This window comes from Microcaecilia unicolor, chromosome 9 (assembly GCF_901765095.1).
Source record: "Microcaecilia unicolor chromosome 9, aMicUni1.1, whole genome shotgun sequence".
Lineage (NCBI taxonomy): Eukaryota > Metazoa > Chordata > Amphibia > Gymnophiona > Siphonopidae > Microcaecilia > Microcaecilia unicolor.
Window position 1 is genome coordinate 115,377,654 of NC_044039.1, and position 19,634 is coordinate 115,397,287.

The 19,634-nt window shown below is 43.7% G+C and overlaps 1 protein-coding gene across 2 annotated transcripts in view; it reads right to left on the reverse strand.

The window, feature by feature from the left end:
- NUBPL (nucleotide binding protein like) overlaps positions 1-19,634 on the reverse strand; it is a 149,709-nt gene that overhangs the window by 7,720 nt on the left and 122,355 nt on the right. For both annotated transcript variants that reach the window (XM_030214497.1, XM_030214496.1), the window contains exon 10: positions 16,283-16,365. In XM_030214497.1, coding sequence (XP_030070357.1) covers positions 16,283-16,365 — 83 coding nt within the window. The remainder of the gene's footprint in view (positions 1-16,282; positions 16,366-19,634) is intronic.

The following is a 19,634-nucleotide window of genomic DNA, read 5'->3' on the forward strand; positions in this document are numbered from 1 at the left end:
GGTCCACCTCCTATCCCTGTCCTCCCTCCCAAGGGAGGGTAAGCAGGTCCAAACTGGAGCGTGGTCCGAGAGAGTGCAAGTACCAATGTCCGCCTCCCATCCAGCATGAGTTAATGAAATGTCCAGCAACACATAGTCAATTCGCGAGTAAGTGTCGTGGGAGTGGGAAAAAAACGAATAATCCCGAACTCGTGGATGTATAACCCGCCATGCATCAACTACTCCAATATCTCGCACAAACTGATTAAAGGCGTTAGATAATTGACTATCCACTGCAGATGACTTACCCGACCTATCAAGGTCTGGATGTAACGTAGAATTAAAGTCCCCCCCCGACAATCAGCTTACCCGAAGGACATGAAATGATACGACCCACTATCCTCTTGAAAAAACCCGCTTGACCCTCGTTCGGAGCATATAAGGAAACCAGATTAAGAGCCTCATTATCAATTGTAAGATGTACAGACAAATATCGCCCCTCTGTATCCCTCTGCACCTTGCCCACCTGGACCTGCAGAGACGAGTGTAACAATATCGCAACTCCCCTTTTTTTAGAGCCATCAGATACAGAAGCGCAAAAAACCGTCGGGTAATAAGGTGAGGTCAGGTACCGCTCATGATCCCTTCGCAAGTGCGTCTCCTGGAGGAACACCACATGGGATCCCAGATGCACCAATTCCCTGAAAACTTTTTGGCGTTTTTGAGGCGAGTTAAGGCCTTTGACGTTATAAGACAAAAACTTTAAGGCTTTACTCATGAGTATGGTCTACTCGCTGCCAAGCAAAGCAACTGCAAAGAACATGTGGAACTAGCAAAGTGAGAGCAACATGAACAGTGAGAGCCCCCCGGACCCAGCCAAAACCAAAGCCTCCGACGAGGAAGGATCCCCCCCCCCCTGCTATCTGCCGTACCCCCCCCCCCCCCTCCCCTCCCCCCAAGTCCCCCCCCCCTTGACCGCTACCACCAGGCAGAGAACCCAACTTGTCCTTCTGCCTAGGAAAATGGAGCAAGGAGCCACAGTACCCCATGGCACACTCAAACCACCCCCCCCACTCACCCCCACATCTCTCAACACTTAACCGCCTCACACACACCACTCCTAGCATTTAAGCTGACCCAGCCTTAAAGTCTAACTCAACATCATCCCCATTACGTATACTTCAAGCCCATTCTATAACAGCAATCATACATAGCATTGAAACCCCCGCTCACTCCACACAAGCCCCCTCCCTCCTATGAAGCTGTTTAAACGATCTCCATATCCCTTCTCCCCCCTACCCCAAACACATTTTCTAAAACAGATTATGAAAACATCAAGCAAAGCTACAAAAAGGGGGGGGGGGGAAAAGGGGAGAAACAACATATGATAAGTCCAAATGTTAGAGCGCCCACAGGCCTTGCTAACTGAAAAGTCACAGAGTAAAGGACTTCAGATTGATAGTACTGTTCACTTCCCCCTACGAGAAACACGTTTCCATCGCTGCAATTTCTCCCTAGTATCAGACGCGAGTTCCACAGGAGGCGAGGCATGCTGCGTCAAACCTGCTTCATGTAGCTTCTTCCAAGCCTCTGCCACCTGTCTCACCCGACATGCTGCCCCTTTAACAGTAAAACAAAGCGCGAAGGGGAAAGCCCAACGATAGGAAATCTTTTCTTTAATTAGAATGTCAAGTGCTGGCTTCATAGCTCTTCTTTGCGCCAGCGTGAATAACGAGAGGTCCTGGAACACCCCCACTCGAGCCTCGTTGTATTCCACTGTGCCCGCCTGACGAGCACTTTGCAAAACTTTTTCTTTTAAAGGATATGAAGCAAATCTGGCAATTATATCCCGAGGACGATTATCCTGTTGTTTTTTCAAAGCCCTATGTGCACGTTCTATAGCGATTTCACGAGGGTCCAACTCGGCTCCCATCAGCTTGCCACACAAAAGATTCACAATGGCGGGAACGTCTTCGCCATCTCGCGCCTCCGGAACTCCTCTGAAACGGAGATTCTTACGGCGGCCACGATTCTCCAAATCATCGATCTTGTACTGTAGATCGTCGCAAGCTGCAAACACCTGGGTAAGCCTTGTTTCCACAGTGCTAAGCTGCTCTCCTTGGTCGTCGACGCGGGCCTCCAGTTCTTCCACTCTGCCTCCAAGCTCGCGAATATCCACATTCATGGCATCGATCCTTTCCAGGATCTCCTCCTTAGACGATTGTATTTCTGCCCGGATTGCTTCCAAACTTTTCGCTAAGTTATGGGAAGCTCGCTGTTTGGGACTCTGCTCCCGCTGTTCTGCATGAGAAAGTGCCGATTCCGAATCGGACCCTGAAGGCCCCGCCGGCGACACGTGGCGCTGCGAGCCCCTTCCCTGTTGTCGAGCGGAGTGGCGCTCACCATCCCTTCTGGATGCAGCCCCCGATTTGCTCATGGCTCCCGCTGCTGTTCCCTTATCGGGCACTCGCTTTATCTCGCTGGAAAGCGGCCAAAGTTAGCGAAATTCTGGGGGAAGAGTGAGGAGCTAAGAATTCAAGCGGCCATCAAGCACCGTGACGTCACTTCCTCGGTTTAAATCTTTTTTACTCCGTCAAAGCGGCCGCGTCATTGAACGCCCTGCCCATCAAGCCTTCCCTTTGTGAGTTCGTTCCCTCAGAGTCCCGCCCTCGCGAGGAAATGACATCAGAAGGCGGGACTCTGAGGGAACGAACTCAGGAAGGGAAGGCTTGATGGGCAGGGCTTTCAATGATGCGGCCACTTCGACGGAGGTAAAAAAAGATTTAAACCCTCATCCTCACTTTAATATTCCCTTCTCTTGTTTGTCCTGTTTGTCTGTCCTAATTAGATTGTAAGCTCTGTCGAGCAGGGACTGTCTCTTCATGTTCAAGTGTACAGCGCTGTGTATGTCTAGTAGCACTTTAGAAATGATAAGTAGTAGTAGTAGTATGTTGGGTGGGTGGGCCTGGAGGGAAAGTGGCTGGGCCTGGGCCCGTCCAGGCCCGCCCAGGGCTACGCCCCTGGGTGAGGCCCAGAGGGAAGAGGAGGAGCTTCCAGGACTGACCCCAGGATCACAAAGATCTAGTGAGAGGTTTGCAGCTAGTATCCTGCACCTATGTATTTTTTACTAAGGTGTGCTAGCATTTTTAGCTAGCGATAAATGCTGAGACACCCATTATATGCCTATGGGCATCTCAGCATTTATCGCCAGCTGATTTTTAGTGGGAGCTAAAAATGCTAGTGCACCTTAGTAAAAAAAACCTCCTAAATTTGTGCCTTGTCACAGATTACCAAGGACATAAGGAGAGGACTGCAAAGGACCTAAAAAGAGGTTTGCAGCTCTGTCCACTACGATAAAGGTTATAAATTGCCAGAGTTAAAGTTGTACTTTGTTTATAACTGTATACTCAATTTGTTGGGTTGGCAGTAGATCAGACCCCTTTTTAATGGCTGTGAGCTGGAAAAGCCTGTGAAGAAGATGTGTCTTATGTTTGACATTTGACTACATGAACATATTTTGTTTGCCACTGAAACGTTGTCTGCCACTTTATGCCATTTTTCATAGTGTATTTAGATATTCAGAAAACATTTGACAATGTCCCCATGAGATGCTCCTTAGGAAAAGGTCACGGGATAGGAGGCAATGCCCTTTTGTGGGTTATAAACTGGCTAACAGACTGGAAACAGAGCATAGGCAATTAGCCACATGGAAAAAGGTCACTAATAGAGTACCCCATGGTTTCTATTGGGACCTATGTGGTTTGACATATTTATAAATGAAGAGTGAGGAGAGCAAATTTGCAGATGACAAAATTATTCAAAATCGCTAAAATGGCAGAGATTGGGAAGATTTGCAGAAGGATCTGGAAACTAAGAGAATGGGCATCTAAATGGCAGGTGAAATTTAATGTGGAAAAGTGCAAAGTGGTGCACATTGGGTAAAATAATCCCAACTACAGATACAAATGCTGAGTTCTAAGAGTAACACCCAATAAGAAGATCTTATGGACAATACACTGTCATTTTCAGTTCAGCATGCCACAGCTGATTAAAAGAAAATAGCATTTTAGGAATTATTTGAATAGTGATGGAGAACAAAACTCAGAAAATCATTATGCCTCTCTTTATCCCTGGTGTAACTGGTGAAAGCGCGGGGTACAAATGTAACAAAAAAAAATATTTTAAATGCTGTGTGCAGTTCTGATCACCCCTTCTCAAAAAGGATATAGTGCCATTACAAAAGGGTCAGAGAAGGGTGACAAAAATGATAAAGGGGATAAACATCTCCATTATGAAGAGAGACAGGTTAGGGATTTCAGTTTACAGAAAAGATAAGAGGAAATATGATAGAAGTTTTTAAAATGATAATTGGGGTGGAATAATTAAATAAGGAATGGTTGTTTAACTTGTCAAACAATACAAAAACAATGGACACTTCATGTAACTAAAGACCACCAAAACGAAAAGCGAAGTTACTTATTGTAGCAAGTATTCTCTGAGGATAGCAGGACAGCTATTAGGGTGATGTCAACTACGGAGCCTGGTGTGGAAATGCTGCCCAGCATACTATTTCTTTAAGAGCTTGAGGCAACTCTCCCGCCATGCATGGGTCAGTACCTTCCCACCCAACTGGTGAACGTGGGACTAGCAGTACAATAACATAGCTAACAACTAAATACAACTCCTAGGGGAGGTGGAAGAGTATGTGAAAATAACTGGCCTGCTGTCCTCAGAGAATACCTGCTACAGGTAAGTTAACTTCACTTTCTCTGAGGACATGCAGGCCATATAATTTTCACATGTGGGAATCCCTAACTACCAGGCTCACAGAAAACAACAACACTAGGACAACAGGAACTTGCAACGGAGAGGCCAAGAAGATCAATTAACCTGAAAAAAGATATACATTGTTGTGAAGGTGCAGCCTGGAACAGAATAAAATGGGCCTAGGAGGATAGAGTTGGATTCTAGACCCCAAACAAATTCTGCAGGACTGTCTGACCAAACCGGCTGTCGCATCAGGTGTTATACTCAAGACAGTAGTGAGATGTGAATGTGTGAACTGAAGACCACATTGCAGTTTTGCAAATCTCCTCAATGGAGGCTGACCTCAAGTAGGCCACTAACACAACCATAGCTCTGACATTGGGATCCTTGACAGGACCCTCTAGAGTCAGCCCAGCCTGGGCATAAGCAAAAGAAATGCAGTCTGCCAGCCAATTGGAAAGAGTGTGTTTACCGATGGCAACCCCCATCCTGCTGGGATCAAAAGAAAAAAAGCTAAGTAGACTGTCTATAGGGAAGAGATTTCCCATCTGTTGTGAAGGCAAGGCCAAGTAAGAGGCCAATGCTCGCTTGCAGTCCAAGGTGTGCAGTGCGCTTTCACCAGGATAGGCATGAGACATGGGAAAGAATGCTGGCAGTACAACTGACTTTGATGGAACTCCGACACCACCTTAGGTAGGAACTTATGGTGAGTGCAGAGAACTACTCTGTTATGATTAAATTTTGTGTAAGGTGGATCCGCTACTACGGCCTGAAGCTCACGGACTGTGAGCTGAAGTAACTTCCACCAAAAACAAGACCTTCCAGGTCAAGTACTTCAGAGGACAGGAATCTAGTGGCTGAAAAGGAGCTCTCATCAGCTGGGCAAAGACAATGTTGAAGTCCCATGGCACAGCAGAGGTTTGATAGGGGGTTTTCTCAAAAGCAAACCTCTCATGAAGCGAACAACTAAAGGCTGTGAAGAGATGGGCTTACCTTCTACATAAGAATGATAAGCATTACTTTCACTGAGGTGGACTCTTACAGAGTTGGTCTTGAGACCAGACTCAGAAAAGCGTAGAAGGTATTCAAGCAGGTGCTGTGTAGGGCAAGAGAAAGGATCTAGGGCCTTGCCCTCACAACAGATGGGAAATTTCCTCCACTTGAAAGAACAACATCTCTTAGTAGAATTTTTTCTGGAAGTCAGCAAAACCTTGGAGATACCCTCTGGTAAATTCAAGGAAGCAAATTCTATACTCTTAACATCCAGGCTGTGAGGGCCATAGACTGGAGGTTGGGATGAAGAGTCCCCTCGTTCTGCATGATGAGGGGCAGAAAACAGTTCAATCTCCATGGTTCTTCAGAGGATAACTCCAGACAAAGCAGGAATCATATCTGCCTGGGTCAATATGGGGCGTTCAGAATCCCCAGTCTTGCTTGAGTTTCAGTAAACATTACGAGAGGAATGGGAGGATACGCATACAGAAAACCTCTCTCTCAATGCAGGATGAAGGCATCCAATGCTAGTCTGTCATGTGACCTGAGCCTGGAGTAGTACTGAGGGGCCTTGTAATTGTAATGATTGGCAAAGAAATCCACCGAAGGCATGCCCCACTCTCAGGCAACATCCATGCTGAGAGACCATTCGTGAGGTTGCATTACCCTACTCAGTCTGTCAGCCAGGCTGTTGAATTTCCCCCCAGGTATGTGGCTCTAAGATGTATCCTGTACTGGCCAGCCCAGTTCCACACAGAGGGCATGATCCTGTAAGCCCCTGCTTGTTGAAGTAATACACTGCAACCTGATTGTCTGTTTGGATGAGCACAATTTGGTCCAGCAACCGATCTCTGAAAGCCTTTAGAGCGTTCCAGATTGTCGGAGCTCCAGGTGATTGATCTGTAAACCTGTTTCCTCAGCTGACCATGGACCTCGAGTGAAAAGCCCGTCCAAATGAGCTCCTCACCCCAGGTTGGATGCATCAGTTGCCTGCACCTTTTGGGGCTGAGGAATTTGGAATGGCAGTCCCAAGTTCAAATTGGATTGAATCGTCCACCAGAGGAGGGATTGAGCCAGCTCTGGGGTTACTTATAAGACATCCCCTAGGTTCCCCATGTCCTGAGACCACCTAGAAGCCAGGGTCCACTGGGAAGATCTCATATGGAGGCATGCCATGGGAGTAACATATACAGTGGAGTGCATATGGCTCAACAACCTCAACATCTGCTCAGCCATGATCTGCTGGCTGCTGCAAATATAAGTGGCAATGACAACAAGGGTGTCTGCTTGTATCAGAGGGAGAAAGACTCGCACTTGAACCACATCTAGCAGGGCTCCTATGAACCCCAATTGCTAAACTGGTGGTAAATGGGACTCGGGGTAGTTGACAACAAACCCTAGTAGCTCTATCACCCGAACAGTCCTCCACATACACTCCTGAGCACCTTCCTTTGATATGCTCTTCACCAACCAATCATCCAAGTAGGGAGAAACATGGACTCCCAGTCTGAGTAGCGATGCTGCAACTACTGCCAGACATTTGGTAAACACACTGGAAATGGACGCAAAGCCAAATGGCATAACATAGTACATGTGGTATTTTTCATTAACATACAAGATCATGTTAAAATTAATCCCAGTATTGTACAATAAGCTGTTTAATTCCTCTAAGAGTGAGCCTGTCTCTTTGAAAGCATATAAGGGTAAATAATCAAACTTCCCATGTTTCTACAAACCCCATGAGCAATTTTTACCCATATGATTTGTATCAATAAGCAAAGCAAAATTATCTGGGAAGCTCTGCTTTGATTATTGCCTAATGACAAATTACCTGGAAAATATTTGTGCTTCCTTTCTCTGAAAATAATGTTTAATCAGAAATAATATACTTAGAATTTGGATAATCAAATCTATGTGCATGGTTCCTCTATCTACCCCCAGGGAGTCTTCAGAGTCTGCATACTGTTGAATAATATACATACTTTTATCCAAAGATAAATTTGGTAATATTCAAAGGTCTCATTTCCAAAGGTAGAATGCTTTTTACATGTGGAAAAAGGCTTTGAACACTGTCCTCATATCAGACAAAGTGAAGTTGTTTTCCTGTAACAGGGATTTTCCATAGCTAGCAGAATAAATCAACAATGTGAGGATGGTGTCATTCAACTATCGAGATAAAATAGGTCACTCAGAACTCAGAAAACCAAGGTGTTTTTTTCTTAAGGTGTACAGGTGTTCTCCCACAGCCATCTGCCATGCAAGTCTCTTCAGTCTTTTATACCAAACTTAGCTTCAGTCCTATTTGGGAAGTGGAAGGGAATGTGTGGCCCCTGTTACAGGTAAGCAACTTTGCTTTCTCCACTGACAAGCAGCATAACCAGTCAGGTGACTGAAGATTACCGAGATGAAGTTCGGTTGCAGGACTTTAGTTCACAAATGATACAATATACAGGACATCAGTACTAAATTGAATAATCTTGAAAGTAATCTGGTTGAACCGATGCTAGGGTCGGAGTAGTTGAAGCTACCATGAAAATAAATTACACCACTCTGCTCAGCCAAAAGCACTGGTCTTTCAGGAATCATTGTCCATGAAATAAATATATTGAAGCTTATATAGCAGCTTTGCAGATGGCTGTGTGTTCATTCAGTTGTTTTTGTATTTACATCATTATATGTTTGAACTGTACAATTTGGGGCTAATCTTATAAAGGTATTTTCATGCATATCTGACAGTATATGCATTTAAAATGCCTCTTATAAATTACTCCATGTGTATAAGTAGGTGTGATGACAAGAATGCATGTACTTTTATGCAACTTGGGTGCAGGCGTAGGTGAAGCACGGGGAGGGGGGTGTCACAATTTCCTTACATATGTTGTGTGTGTGAACAGAGTAGGTAGAAAAATCTGTGGCTTTATTTAAATCATGCAGAAGAGGATATTATGAACCTCAACAATCTAATTGCACAGGCAGCCACTGTGTACTTTAATTTGGAATATCAAAATATTCTGGCAACTGAATACAGAATTCCTGCCTACTGGGGCTCCTGAGAATGACTTACAATTATTAATAGCGTTGATTAGGCTGGTACAAGAAAACAACATTCATAATGTGGTAATCATATTTTAAACACTCTTCTGAGGACTATGGCCGTTAAGCCTCAATTCATATTTATATCTCTCTGTGTTTTCTATTATTTAATGAACTTCTTTTTACCCTTAACAAGCTACTTAGTAGCAGATCATAAAAGAATTTATCTTTTATGAAATAAAGGAGAAAGAATCTGTTAAATACATAGACTATCCCTTCCATAACCTTAAAGGATCATGAAAGAATAAATCTGCTTATATATTTTTTTTCTCTCTTCAATGGGAGCATCTTCTTTAGCTTAAAGATAAGAAGGGTTATTCAGAAAGGAATAATTCAACAAAGAAAAACTCCTCCCTTTTTTTACATGCCCCATTGCTACCTGTGACTGCTAGTGCAGTCCATCTGGTATCTGGGGACAGAATAAGTCCCTTGGAATTGCAGGGGAATTTTCTATTACACCACTACCTTGTGCAACATAGAAGAATGAAAACACCCTGAGGTAATGGTGACTTCTGCTTGTACTTAGTCAAATGGACTACATAATTAAGGTTTTATCATTCACACTGGAGCCAGTTTAAGTATACAGTTGTTTATTTCAGCTTTATTTGATAGCAAAAACAGAATCAGTCATCAATTCGAATTTGCCCCACTGTAACCTATTTGGATATGTCTGTACCAATCTCTCTGTCTCTCTTTGTATTCAAATTAAGATAAATAGAAATGATGTATATTTCTAGAGGGTAATTTTATAAGACAGTACCTAGGCAGGAAAGACACATAGGCATGTGTATTTGGCTCATTTCAAAAAGGCAACATACACACTTTTATAAACTAGCATCCCCCCAAAAATCCTACACCGTTATACTGGTTGCAAGAAGTACGTTTATGCATATAAGTATCAGCAGGATTCACCTCATATGTGGGAATTTTACAAAATACATGCATAACTTACCCCTGAGAATGAGTATTCCCCTGGATTCTATATAGGTCATCCAAATTTGGGCATAGATCACAGATCCGTGCGCAAACTAGTTAATGAGCTGTTAACAATCAATTGCTGTTAACTGACCCTCATCTGGGTTTACTTGCAGATCTGCCCTGCACCCTACTGTATAAAATGCACGCCTAAATTTTATAGCATGCAACTCAAAAAGGGATGTAGCCATGGGAGGGGTATAGGGGGGCTAGGGGCATTCCTAGAACTTAAGGACGATGTTACAGAATAGGGTCATTTAAATGCCCAACTGCCATTAGTTGCGTGACAGTGTTTACACCAGGTTTCAGAAAACGTAAGTGCTGAACGCCCTTTGTGGAATAATAGTTTAGCACGAATCTTCCCAGCACCTAAATTTGGCCACCATTTACTGAATATCCCCGCTATCTGTATAGTACAAAAATGAAACAATATGTTTTCTGAGTGCTTACTTTTATGCATTTAAATACTGAGGCAATTTTTTAAGCAGCTATTTGAGCATGTAAACATTGTTCTCTACGTGCTTTAGTCACCTCCAAAACTACTCTCTAAGAGGTTAATTTGCATAGGTATTTCCTCAGGTATGGGAGTTATTCATGCACAGAAATGGCTTGTAACAAAATTGCTTGCCTAATATAGGAAAAACTAAAAGTATAGCATGTATATGTACTGGTTGTTTGAGGTGTCCCTGAAGGAAAGGTTTGTTTTTACAAGCATATGTTTTTAAATTCAAACTATACACATATTTAACCTAGAAACACTGTACAATCTCAAAAAGCAGATATGAATATAAGTACATAGGTTTCCTGTTATAATTTTCAAAGCATAAGTTACGCACATAATTTTCCTTTAAAATCCAGCAAAGCCTGCACTGAGAAAAGTGTATATGTACTTTTTACCTGTGCTCAACTATAAAATTATCCCCTAATATGCCAGTTTATTTTTTATTCGTATTTAAATAGATTTACATCTCAAAACAAGAGATGAAAGGGAACATAGGTATCTAAATTTAAGAAAAAAAACAGTACAATCAATTAATTCAAAAGAAAAAGGAAAAAATGAGAAACCAGTAAAATACCATCTCTTTGTTTTATGTCAAATGGGACTCATAATGGTTTTTTTCATTAGATGACACCTTATGAGGAGAGCATTCCATGGCCTTTGAGAAACTGAGCATTACCTAACAACATAAGAATAGTCATACTGGGTCAGACCAATGGTCCATCTAGCCCAGTATCCTGTTTTCAACAGTAGCCAATGCAGGTCACAAGTATCTAACAGAATCCCAACTAGTAGTAAGATTCATGCTACTAATCCCAGGGAGAAGAAGTTGCTTCTCCATGCCTATCTCAATAGCAGACTATGGACCTTTCCCCCAGGAACTTGTCCTAACCTTTTTTTAAACCCAGATACACTAACTGCTGATACCATAGCCTCTGGCGACAAATTCTAGGGCTTAACTATTTGTTGAGTTAAAAAATATTTCCTCCTCTTTGTTTTAAAGTAGCATCATGTAACTTCCTTGAGTGTCCCCTAGTGTTTGAAAAATCGATTTACTTTTACCTGTTCTACACCACCATGCCGACCCCTCTCCCCCTCACGCTCTGTTATCTCTCTCCCTTCCCTCCTCTCGCGGTCTGGCATCTCTTTCCTTCCTGTGTCCACCCCCTGGCAATGAAATGATCCGACTTTCGGCAGCGTTGGCGATCAAAGCAGCCTCGCCTCTTGCCAGCCCTGGAAGCTTTACTTTTGCACAATTTTCTGTTCCTGCGTAGGCGGGGCTCTGCAGAGGGAAAGCTTCCGGAGCTGGCAGGAGGCAAGGCTGCTTTGACTGCTGATGCTGCTGAAAGTCAGAGGATATCAATGCCGGGGGAAGGAGTAGGCATAGAAAGGAAAAAATGCCGAACCATGGGGGATGGAAGAGAAAGAGATACCGGGCCACACGAGGTGGGAGTAGGGGGTCCAAGGGAGAAAGTTATGCCTAACCCATGGGGTGGCAAGGGAATGAGGAATGGAAGTTACAAAAATGCCAGATGACGGATGGGATGGTGGGTGGGGGAAGAAGGGGAACAGAGAAATAGATGAGTTAGACTAGGGAGGAAGTGGAAAAGACCAAAAGATGTTGAAACTAGAGAAAGGAACAGAACAGAAGATGGATGGGACTGGGGAAAAAAGGGAGAATAGAGCAGATTACTAGGAATCCTGGGGGGGGAAGGGGAATAAAGCAGAAAATGACTGGGACTAGGTGATTTAGACTGGTCAATATCTCAACACACATCACAATACCCTGCAAAATAATTACCACAATGGAACATATTCTTCAACTTTGCTTTATAACAAATATAAATGCTTTATTCCCCAAGAACTCCCGTTAGGGAGCAGAGCAGGGAATTATGGACGGGAGAGATGGAGTGCAAATGTTTAGGGGATAGTGAGTACTTGACAAATGACAGGTAGGAGTGGGGGTATGTTGATGGGTTGGGGAAATGAATGAGGGAATAAAATGGGGAGTAAGAGAAAGGGGATGAAGTATGGGAGAGAATGAGAAGCACTGAAATGGGATGGGGTTGATTGAGAGCAGTTACCACCCGGCTACCACGTGGCTCTTGCGGTAATTTCATTTTTGGCGCGCATCCGATACGTGCAGCCAAAAAGTAATTTTTATTTTCGGATGCGCGTATCGGACACACGCCAAGTGGCATTTGACGTGTGTAGGTCATTACCGCCCAGTTACTGTGTGAGACTTTACGACTAGGTCAATGCCTGGCGTTAAGATCTCAGACCCAAAATGGACGCGCGGCATTTTTCATTACGCTGCACGTCCATTTAAGGCAAAAATTTTAAAAAGGCATTTTCTGCAGTGCGATGAAAAATGGTTCTACGCGTCTACACTACCGCAGGCCATTTTTCAGTGCCCCTTAGTAAACGGACCTCTGAGAGAGTGAGTTCAGGGAATAGAAATGAGGGTTAAAAATGAGGTGAGGATAGGAAACTGGGGAAGAAGAAAGACAGAGGGACAAAAAAAAGTGCTGAAGAGGGAAATGGGAAAAGCCAGTAGGTGGATGAGATGTGAAAAGAAGAAGACTAAGGACTAAAGGTGAGGAATGAATGAAATGAAGGAAAGCTGAAAGAAAAGATCAAAGTTAAAGATGGATGTAGGAGAGGAAGTGAAGAAGATGGGAAGAGAGAGAAGTGGCAGATGGACTAGCGACTTTGGAAAGAAAGTTAAGAAAAGATAGAGGAAAGCAGAAAAAAAAATAGCCAGAGAGCAAAGGTAGAAAAAATAACATTCTTCTAATTCAGTGATTGGAAATGTTAGTTTACAACAGATTTACACAGCTTTATTTATATTTTGCAGCGCGCTTTTTTTCTCTTTCTCTTTAGTATTGTACTGCATGCAGAATGTGGCTTCTTGGTGTTAAGAACTCTCCAGCAGAAACAGGAAAATTGGAGACCACAACAAATCCAAGCATACAAAAAACGTTTCCCAGTAAAGTGCAATGGTCAGCAGCGCCTAGCCGAGAGGAAAGTCTGTCTGCTACATACACAGCAACTGCAAAATGGTCGCCTGTAACTTCAAGAACCTGATGAAGCCGTATATTTTTTGGTGAAACAGGTCCCGTTGCTATTTGCACAGCAGTGTGGAGAATATCCTGCTTGTGCTTTGAATTAAACACCCCAAGCGCTTTAAAAAACGATGCTGTATTTTGCATTGTGGAAATGTTTACTATCTAACACATATATGTGGATGAGTTTCTTCTTCATTTTGGTGAATAAAATGTGGACATTTTCTTTGCACTTACTGAGAGATTTTTTGGGATTCTTGGGGGTTAACATAAGAATAGCCTTACTGGGTCAGACCAATGGTCCATTTAGCCCAGTATCCGTCTTCCAACAGTGGCCAATCCAGGTCACAAGTATCTGACAGAAACCAATTAGTAGCAACATTTCATGCTGCCAATCCCAGGGCAAACAGTGGCTTCTCCCATGTTTAAGTTTAATTTCTGTCTGCATATTCATATTGTGGTCATTTATTCTGTACTTAGCAAAGGTTTATTTCCAAGACTAGGAACTCTGTTTGTATGGAGTTTCTATTGAAGTATCTGTAATAATTCAGCTTGTTCAGTTTCCCAATAGGCATATTGATGTGCCAGATCCCACTGCAATATTTACTGTGTTGTTTTGTCATAGGTAGAGTCCTTGTTGTGTTACTTCTGTAAGATAGTGGTGTTATAGTTATAGTGCAATAGATTAGTTCTATAGGTCCTGAGTGATTTTTCTAGGTTTTGTATTGCAGGTACTTCACAATATACTTGAGACTAGAAAGGTTTTTACGAAGATTACACCACAATCAGAACTTTTTTTGTATGATGAGTTCCTGAGGAAAAGAGCATTTATAATTGTTATAAAGCAAAGCTGAAGGATATGTGCCATTCTGGTAATTATTTTGCAGAACACTGTGATGAGTGTTGAGATCTTGACCAAACGTAAGTCTACTATAATGGCAAAGTTTAAGTTATGGGATAATGTGACTTTACTTTAAAATGTCAGTGAACTTCCAAGTTTCCATAAATATATATGTGGTTTATGTTGATGCAGAACAGTCTGTTTACTTAGACTAGGTACACAGCATGCTAATTTTAATGTGCTTTTAGTATATTAGGCCTTTTGTGGTCATTGTTCCATTTGACTAACCTGAAAAAGTCTGTTATATCTCTGTATTCCAATTAAAGACCACTGCACCCAATTCTAAAAACAAAAATTTCCATGATGATGCCATAAAGTTTACTTACCAGTTATTCAGCAACCTCCTAATTCTATAAATTTGGGCGCCCAAATTTATGCTTTATGCTTGGCGCTCAGTTGGATGCCAAATTTATAGAACAAGGTCAGCTGTGAAAATGATGTAATAATTGGTTAATTGATGTTAACAGTGGCTTAAATTGGTGTTCAATGGCATTGAGAACAAGTGGCAGTTGTATGTGCAATTGACCTTAGCAGCTGCTGTAGAAGCTATGCACTCACTGTTGCGTGGCTGTAAGAGGGGCATGGGAAGGTCAGGGGAATTCCCTAGGAGTTCCACATGCATGTTATAGAATACTAGGAGTTACGCACCTAACTGCCAACAGCTAGGTGTGAACACTTACACCAGCCTTAAATGACGTAAGTGCTTGCACCTAAAGTTAGGCAACAAACTGCAAACTTACCCTAGTATTCTATAATAGCAGCTGCATGTGGAACTACCATTATAGAATTCACGCTCAGCACGCATCATCCCAACACCTAAAATCTGGTGCCATTTATAGAATTTACCACCAAATGTCACGTGATTTTTTTTTCTTTACTGAGCTCGAAATACTATATAAATAAGTACACAGATGTGGGAAGCATTTAAGTCCCTGATTGTGTATAAATGCATTGCATGATGACAAGAATACGCACCCATGATTACAGTGATAAGAGAAAAGGACCCACGCTTAACAGCATCATATATGCAATGAGTTCTTATTTTGGCACAAGAAACTTAGGGTTCCTTTTACCAAACTGCAGGAAAAAGGGCCATGCGCTAGCGGCGGGTGCTTTCCTGTGCAATCAGGGCCCTTTATACCACAGCGGGTACAAACGCCTCCAGACACACATGGCCATGCGGTAAGAGAACTCATGCAGCGGGGAACCCTTACCGCCACCCACTGAGGTGATAAGGGCTCCTACACTAACCAGGCAGCGAGGCGATGCCCAATTATCGCCGGGTTACCATCGTGCAAACCATTACCGGGGGGTTTCTTTTTCCTCTGGAAATGGTGTGCTCAGGGTGGGACTACCGCGGGCAGCCATGTTGTGCCAGCGGTAGTCCAGAACAGCGAGTGGTAAGCCTGTGTTGAGCTTACTGCCGCTCAGTAAAAGGGCCCCAAAGTGAGGCAAGTCACTTCTAAATGTGTTCAGAAATCTTTCAGTTTCATTAATGGTCTATGTAAAGTGCTGTGCTGTCTGGGCAACAACAGTACAAATTTCGCCACTGTCCCTGCAAGGTTTCCAGATACTTCCAGGAATAGGTTATTAGTTTACAGCAATTGTACTACTGAGGCGGCCGTCTAGCCTCTGTTCTGAGTAGATTAGTTTTGTTAGTGATGGTCACCTGTCCACTGAAAGTAAAATAAGAAATGTCAACTGATAAACCTGATTTGAGCTGAATTTAAATCGGGCACGCTAGAAATGAAAGGCTCATATCCCTGTGCTAATCCCCTGATTTATTCAGCCCTAGAGATGAAAGGATCCAGTCCCAGAGTTAAAAGGTTAACACCTCCCTGAACCCTAGAATCATAAAATCCAAGAGGTGAAAATCTCTGTATCCTTTGTGCCAATCTGCTGAACATCAAAAACGCCATAAAAAAGTCACTAGAGGTCTAACATACTAAATGAATTTTTCCCATTTTGTGTCTGTGGGGAAAAATGCTTAGTACATAGGCCCTTGCTTACCTCATTACTTTGGGGCTGTGAAACAACAATAGGCTGCCCTTTGTCCGACGCCTCTCTTATATTAACATGCAATGGAATGTTACCTGCAAGAAAAGCAACAAAGTATTCAGATGTCTTTTTCATGCACACACATAATAAGGGCAATTCTGTTACTATGCACCCCTTTCACACATAAATAAGTAGTAGCTATGCACATAAGCGCCCTAAGAACTATTCTATAAGGATGTGCCTAAGTACAGCACATAACTGCAAGGGGGGGCGAACACGTGAGCAGAGCATGGGCAGTGCTACCATTTATGCATGTCACGTACAGAATACTGTAAGTTGTGCATATCCCAGCCGCATTTATGTGCCTTCAGTTATGCCAGGTGTAGCTTAAGTTGCATAAAAGTTAGGCATGCTGATGTTGATTTATGCTACCCAGATGTCATTATAAATAAGCTGTCTTAACATTTTCTGATATTCAAACCTGACATCCGATATAATAAAACGCACCTCCAACATTCTGAAGCTGACTGCATGGCTGAGGCATTCCTGCTCTCTGTATCCATCTCCTGAATTGACATCACGTACTTCTGGGTTGGTCACAAGCAGAAGTGACCAACCACACGAGGTTTCTCGGCTTCAGAATGTTGGAGGTGCATTCTATTAAATAGGATTGGTCAGTTCCTTGAAGCACAGCCAGAGCTCAGCACCCTGCACAGTAACGCTCAGACACCAGTGAGAGAGAGGGGGGGCCTGACACCAGAGAGAGGGAGGGAGGGGGGCCTGACACCAGAGGGGGGGGAGGTATCTCTGTCACACATACTCTCTCTCTCTCTCTCACACACACACTCTCTCTCTCACAGTCAATGTCTTTCTCTCTCTCACTCTCACACACACTGTCTCTCACACACTCTATGTCTCACACTGTATCACATTCACGCTCTATGTGTCACACAGTCACTCACACACTCTCTTGGTCTCATACACTCAGTCTCACAGAGAGTCTGTGCAGGGCCGGTCTTAGCAAGTGCGGGGCCCTATGCAGACCAATTTGGTGGGGCCCCATCCTAGCCCCGCCCCTATCCTAGCCCCACCCCGCCACACCCATTGATAAGATTATTCAATTTTAGAAAATTTTTTATTTATAAATTTCAAATAAAGACAAATGAAGCTAAACTTGTACAGAAAAAATGATTGAAATAAGCACAATGCTATCATGAAACCCCCTCTCCCAAGAAATTATTCAGTTCAAGTCCACAATTAGTAGTTCCAATTCTCATAACCCCGGGGGGTCAGAGGTGCGGACACACAATCTCTCCACTGCAAAAAACTATAGACAAACTTGTGCAAAAACACAGTCAGAACCTTACCAAACCATAACAACACTAATTCCAAGGACAGGACGAGCTACAACCTTATGCATGGAAAGGCAGAACTGTAATTACACCAGGCTCTAAAACACCAATACACTACCTTGTGGGAAAAAAAAAAGGGCTGCAAATACTACACGCTAGCAGGATACTGTACCTTGATCACACATGAAAAACACACGACACAACAAATATGAAGGCAAAATACTGAATGGAAAGTTACCTCAAGAAGTCAGACTCAGCATGCAGCAATACTAGAAAAATTGAAACTTACATGCAAAATATCACAGATGCACATTTCTAAAAGCTGACATATTCCAATTAATAAATTCTGAATAAAATACTTTTTTTCTACCTTTATCATCTGATCATTTAGTTTTTCTATTCGCTTTGGTCCCAATGTCTTCTGTTTTATGCAGTGTCTTCTTTCCGTTTGATATTTTTTCTCTCACCATGTCCACCATTCTCCTGTGTCCTTATGTGTTCTGTCTACCATCTGTAGCCCCCTGTCCCTATCCTTTCTCTAGTTTCAGCATCTGCCTTCAAAGTGTTCCAATCCAGCCCTTAAATTCAACAATTTCTCCTCCATCCACATCCAGCATTTTTCTTCTCTCCCCTCCACTCCATTTCCAGCAATTTCTCCTCTCCCTGGGCCCTGCCATCCCATCCAAGTCCATCCTTGGCCCTCTCTGCCCTTCCCTCCTCCATCCACATCCAGCAATTCTCCCCTCTCCCCTCCCCTCCATTTCCAGCAATTTCTCCTCTCCCTGAGCACTGCCATCCCATCCAAGTCCATCCTTGGCCCCTCTCTGCCTTCCCTCCTCCATCCACATCCAGCAATTCTCCTCTCTCCCCTCCCCTCCATTTCCAGCAATTTCTCCTCTCCATGGGCCCTGCCATCCCATCCAAGTCCATCCTTGGCCCTCTCTGCCCTTCCCTCCTCCATCCACATCCAGCAATTCTCCTCTCTCCCCTCCCCTCCATTTCCAGCAATTTCTCCTCTCCATGGGCCCTGCCATCCCATCCAGTCCATCCTTGGCCCTCTCTGCCCTTCCCTCCTCCATCCACATCCAGCAATTCTCCCCTCTCCCTTCCCCTCCATTTCCAGCAATTTCTCCTCTCCCTGGGCACTGCCCTCCCATCTGTTCCTCTCTCCCCTGCCCCCCTCCATTCACCCATGTATCCAGCAATTCCCCTCTCTCCCTGAGCCCTGCCATCCCATCCATGTCCTTCTTTCCCCTGCCCCAACTGCCCGCCCTCTTCTCTCCCCCACGATCGATCCCTTTCCTTTTTTTCCTTCATGACGTCAGAAGAAGGCGGGACACAGCGAAGAGAAGCGCTTTTACTGGGAGCGCTTTCACTGACGCTGCCGGACTGGAGGTAAATTTAAAAGGAAAAAAAGGAAAGGGATTGATCGTGGGGGAGAGAAGAGGGCGGGCAGTTGGGCCGAGCAGCGGCGATCCCCAGGCGGCCGGAACTAGGTCAAGGCTGACTGAGGCACGCCGCACGGGGCCCCCCTAAGCGCGGGGCCCTATGCAGCCGCCTCGGCCTAAGACCGGCCCCGAGTCTGTGTCACACACACTCTCTCTCTTGCACACACTGTATCTGTGTGAAACACACTCTCTCTCTCACACTGTGTCTCACATATGCACTTGCACACACTCTCATTCTCACACACACACTCGCACCCAGACTCACTCTCTCTCTCACACATACACACACACACACACACACACACACTCGCACATTCACTCTCTCTCTCACAGACAGTCACTCTCACATACACTCTCTCAAACATACACACTCCGAGGAAAACCTTGCTAGCATCCGTTTCATTTGTGTCAGAAATGGGCCTTTTTTACTAGTATAAAAAGAAAACAGAATCATTCGCTCATTTATATAAACTGTATGCCAAAGATATGTTCAACCTTGCCATATAAAACTAAAAAGTGGTTAACCCAGAGTTTCTGTTTCTATTGGTTTGCATATTTTATATT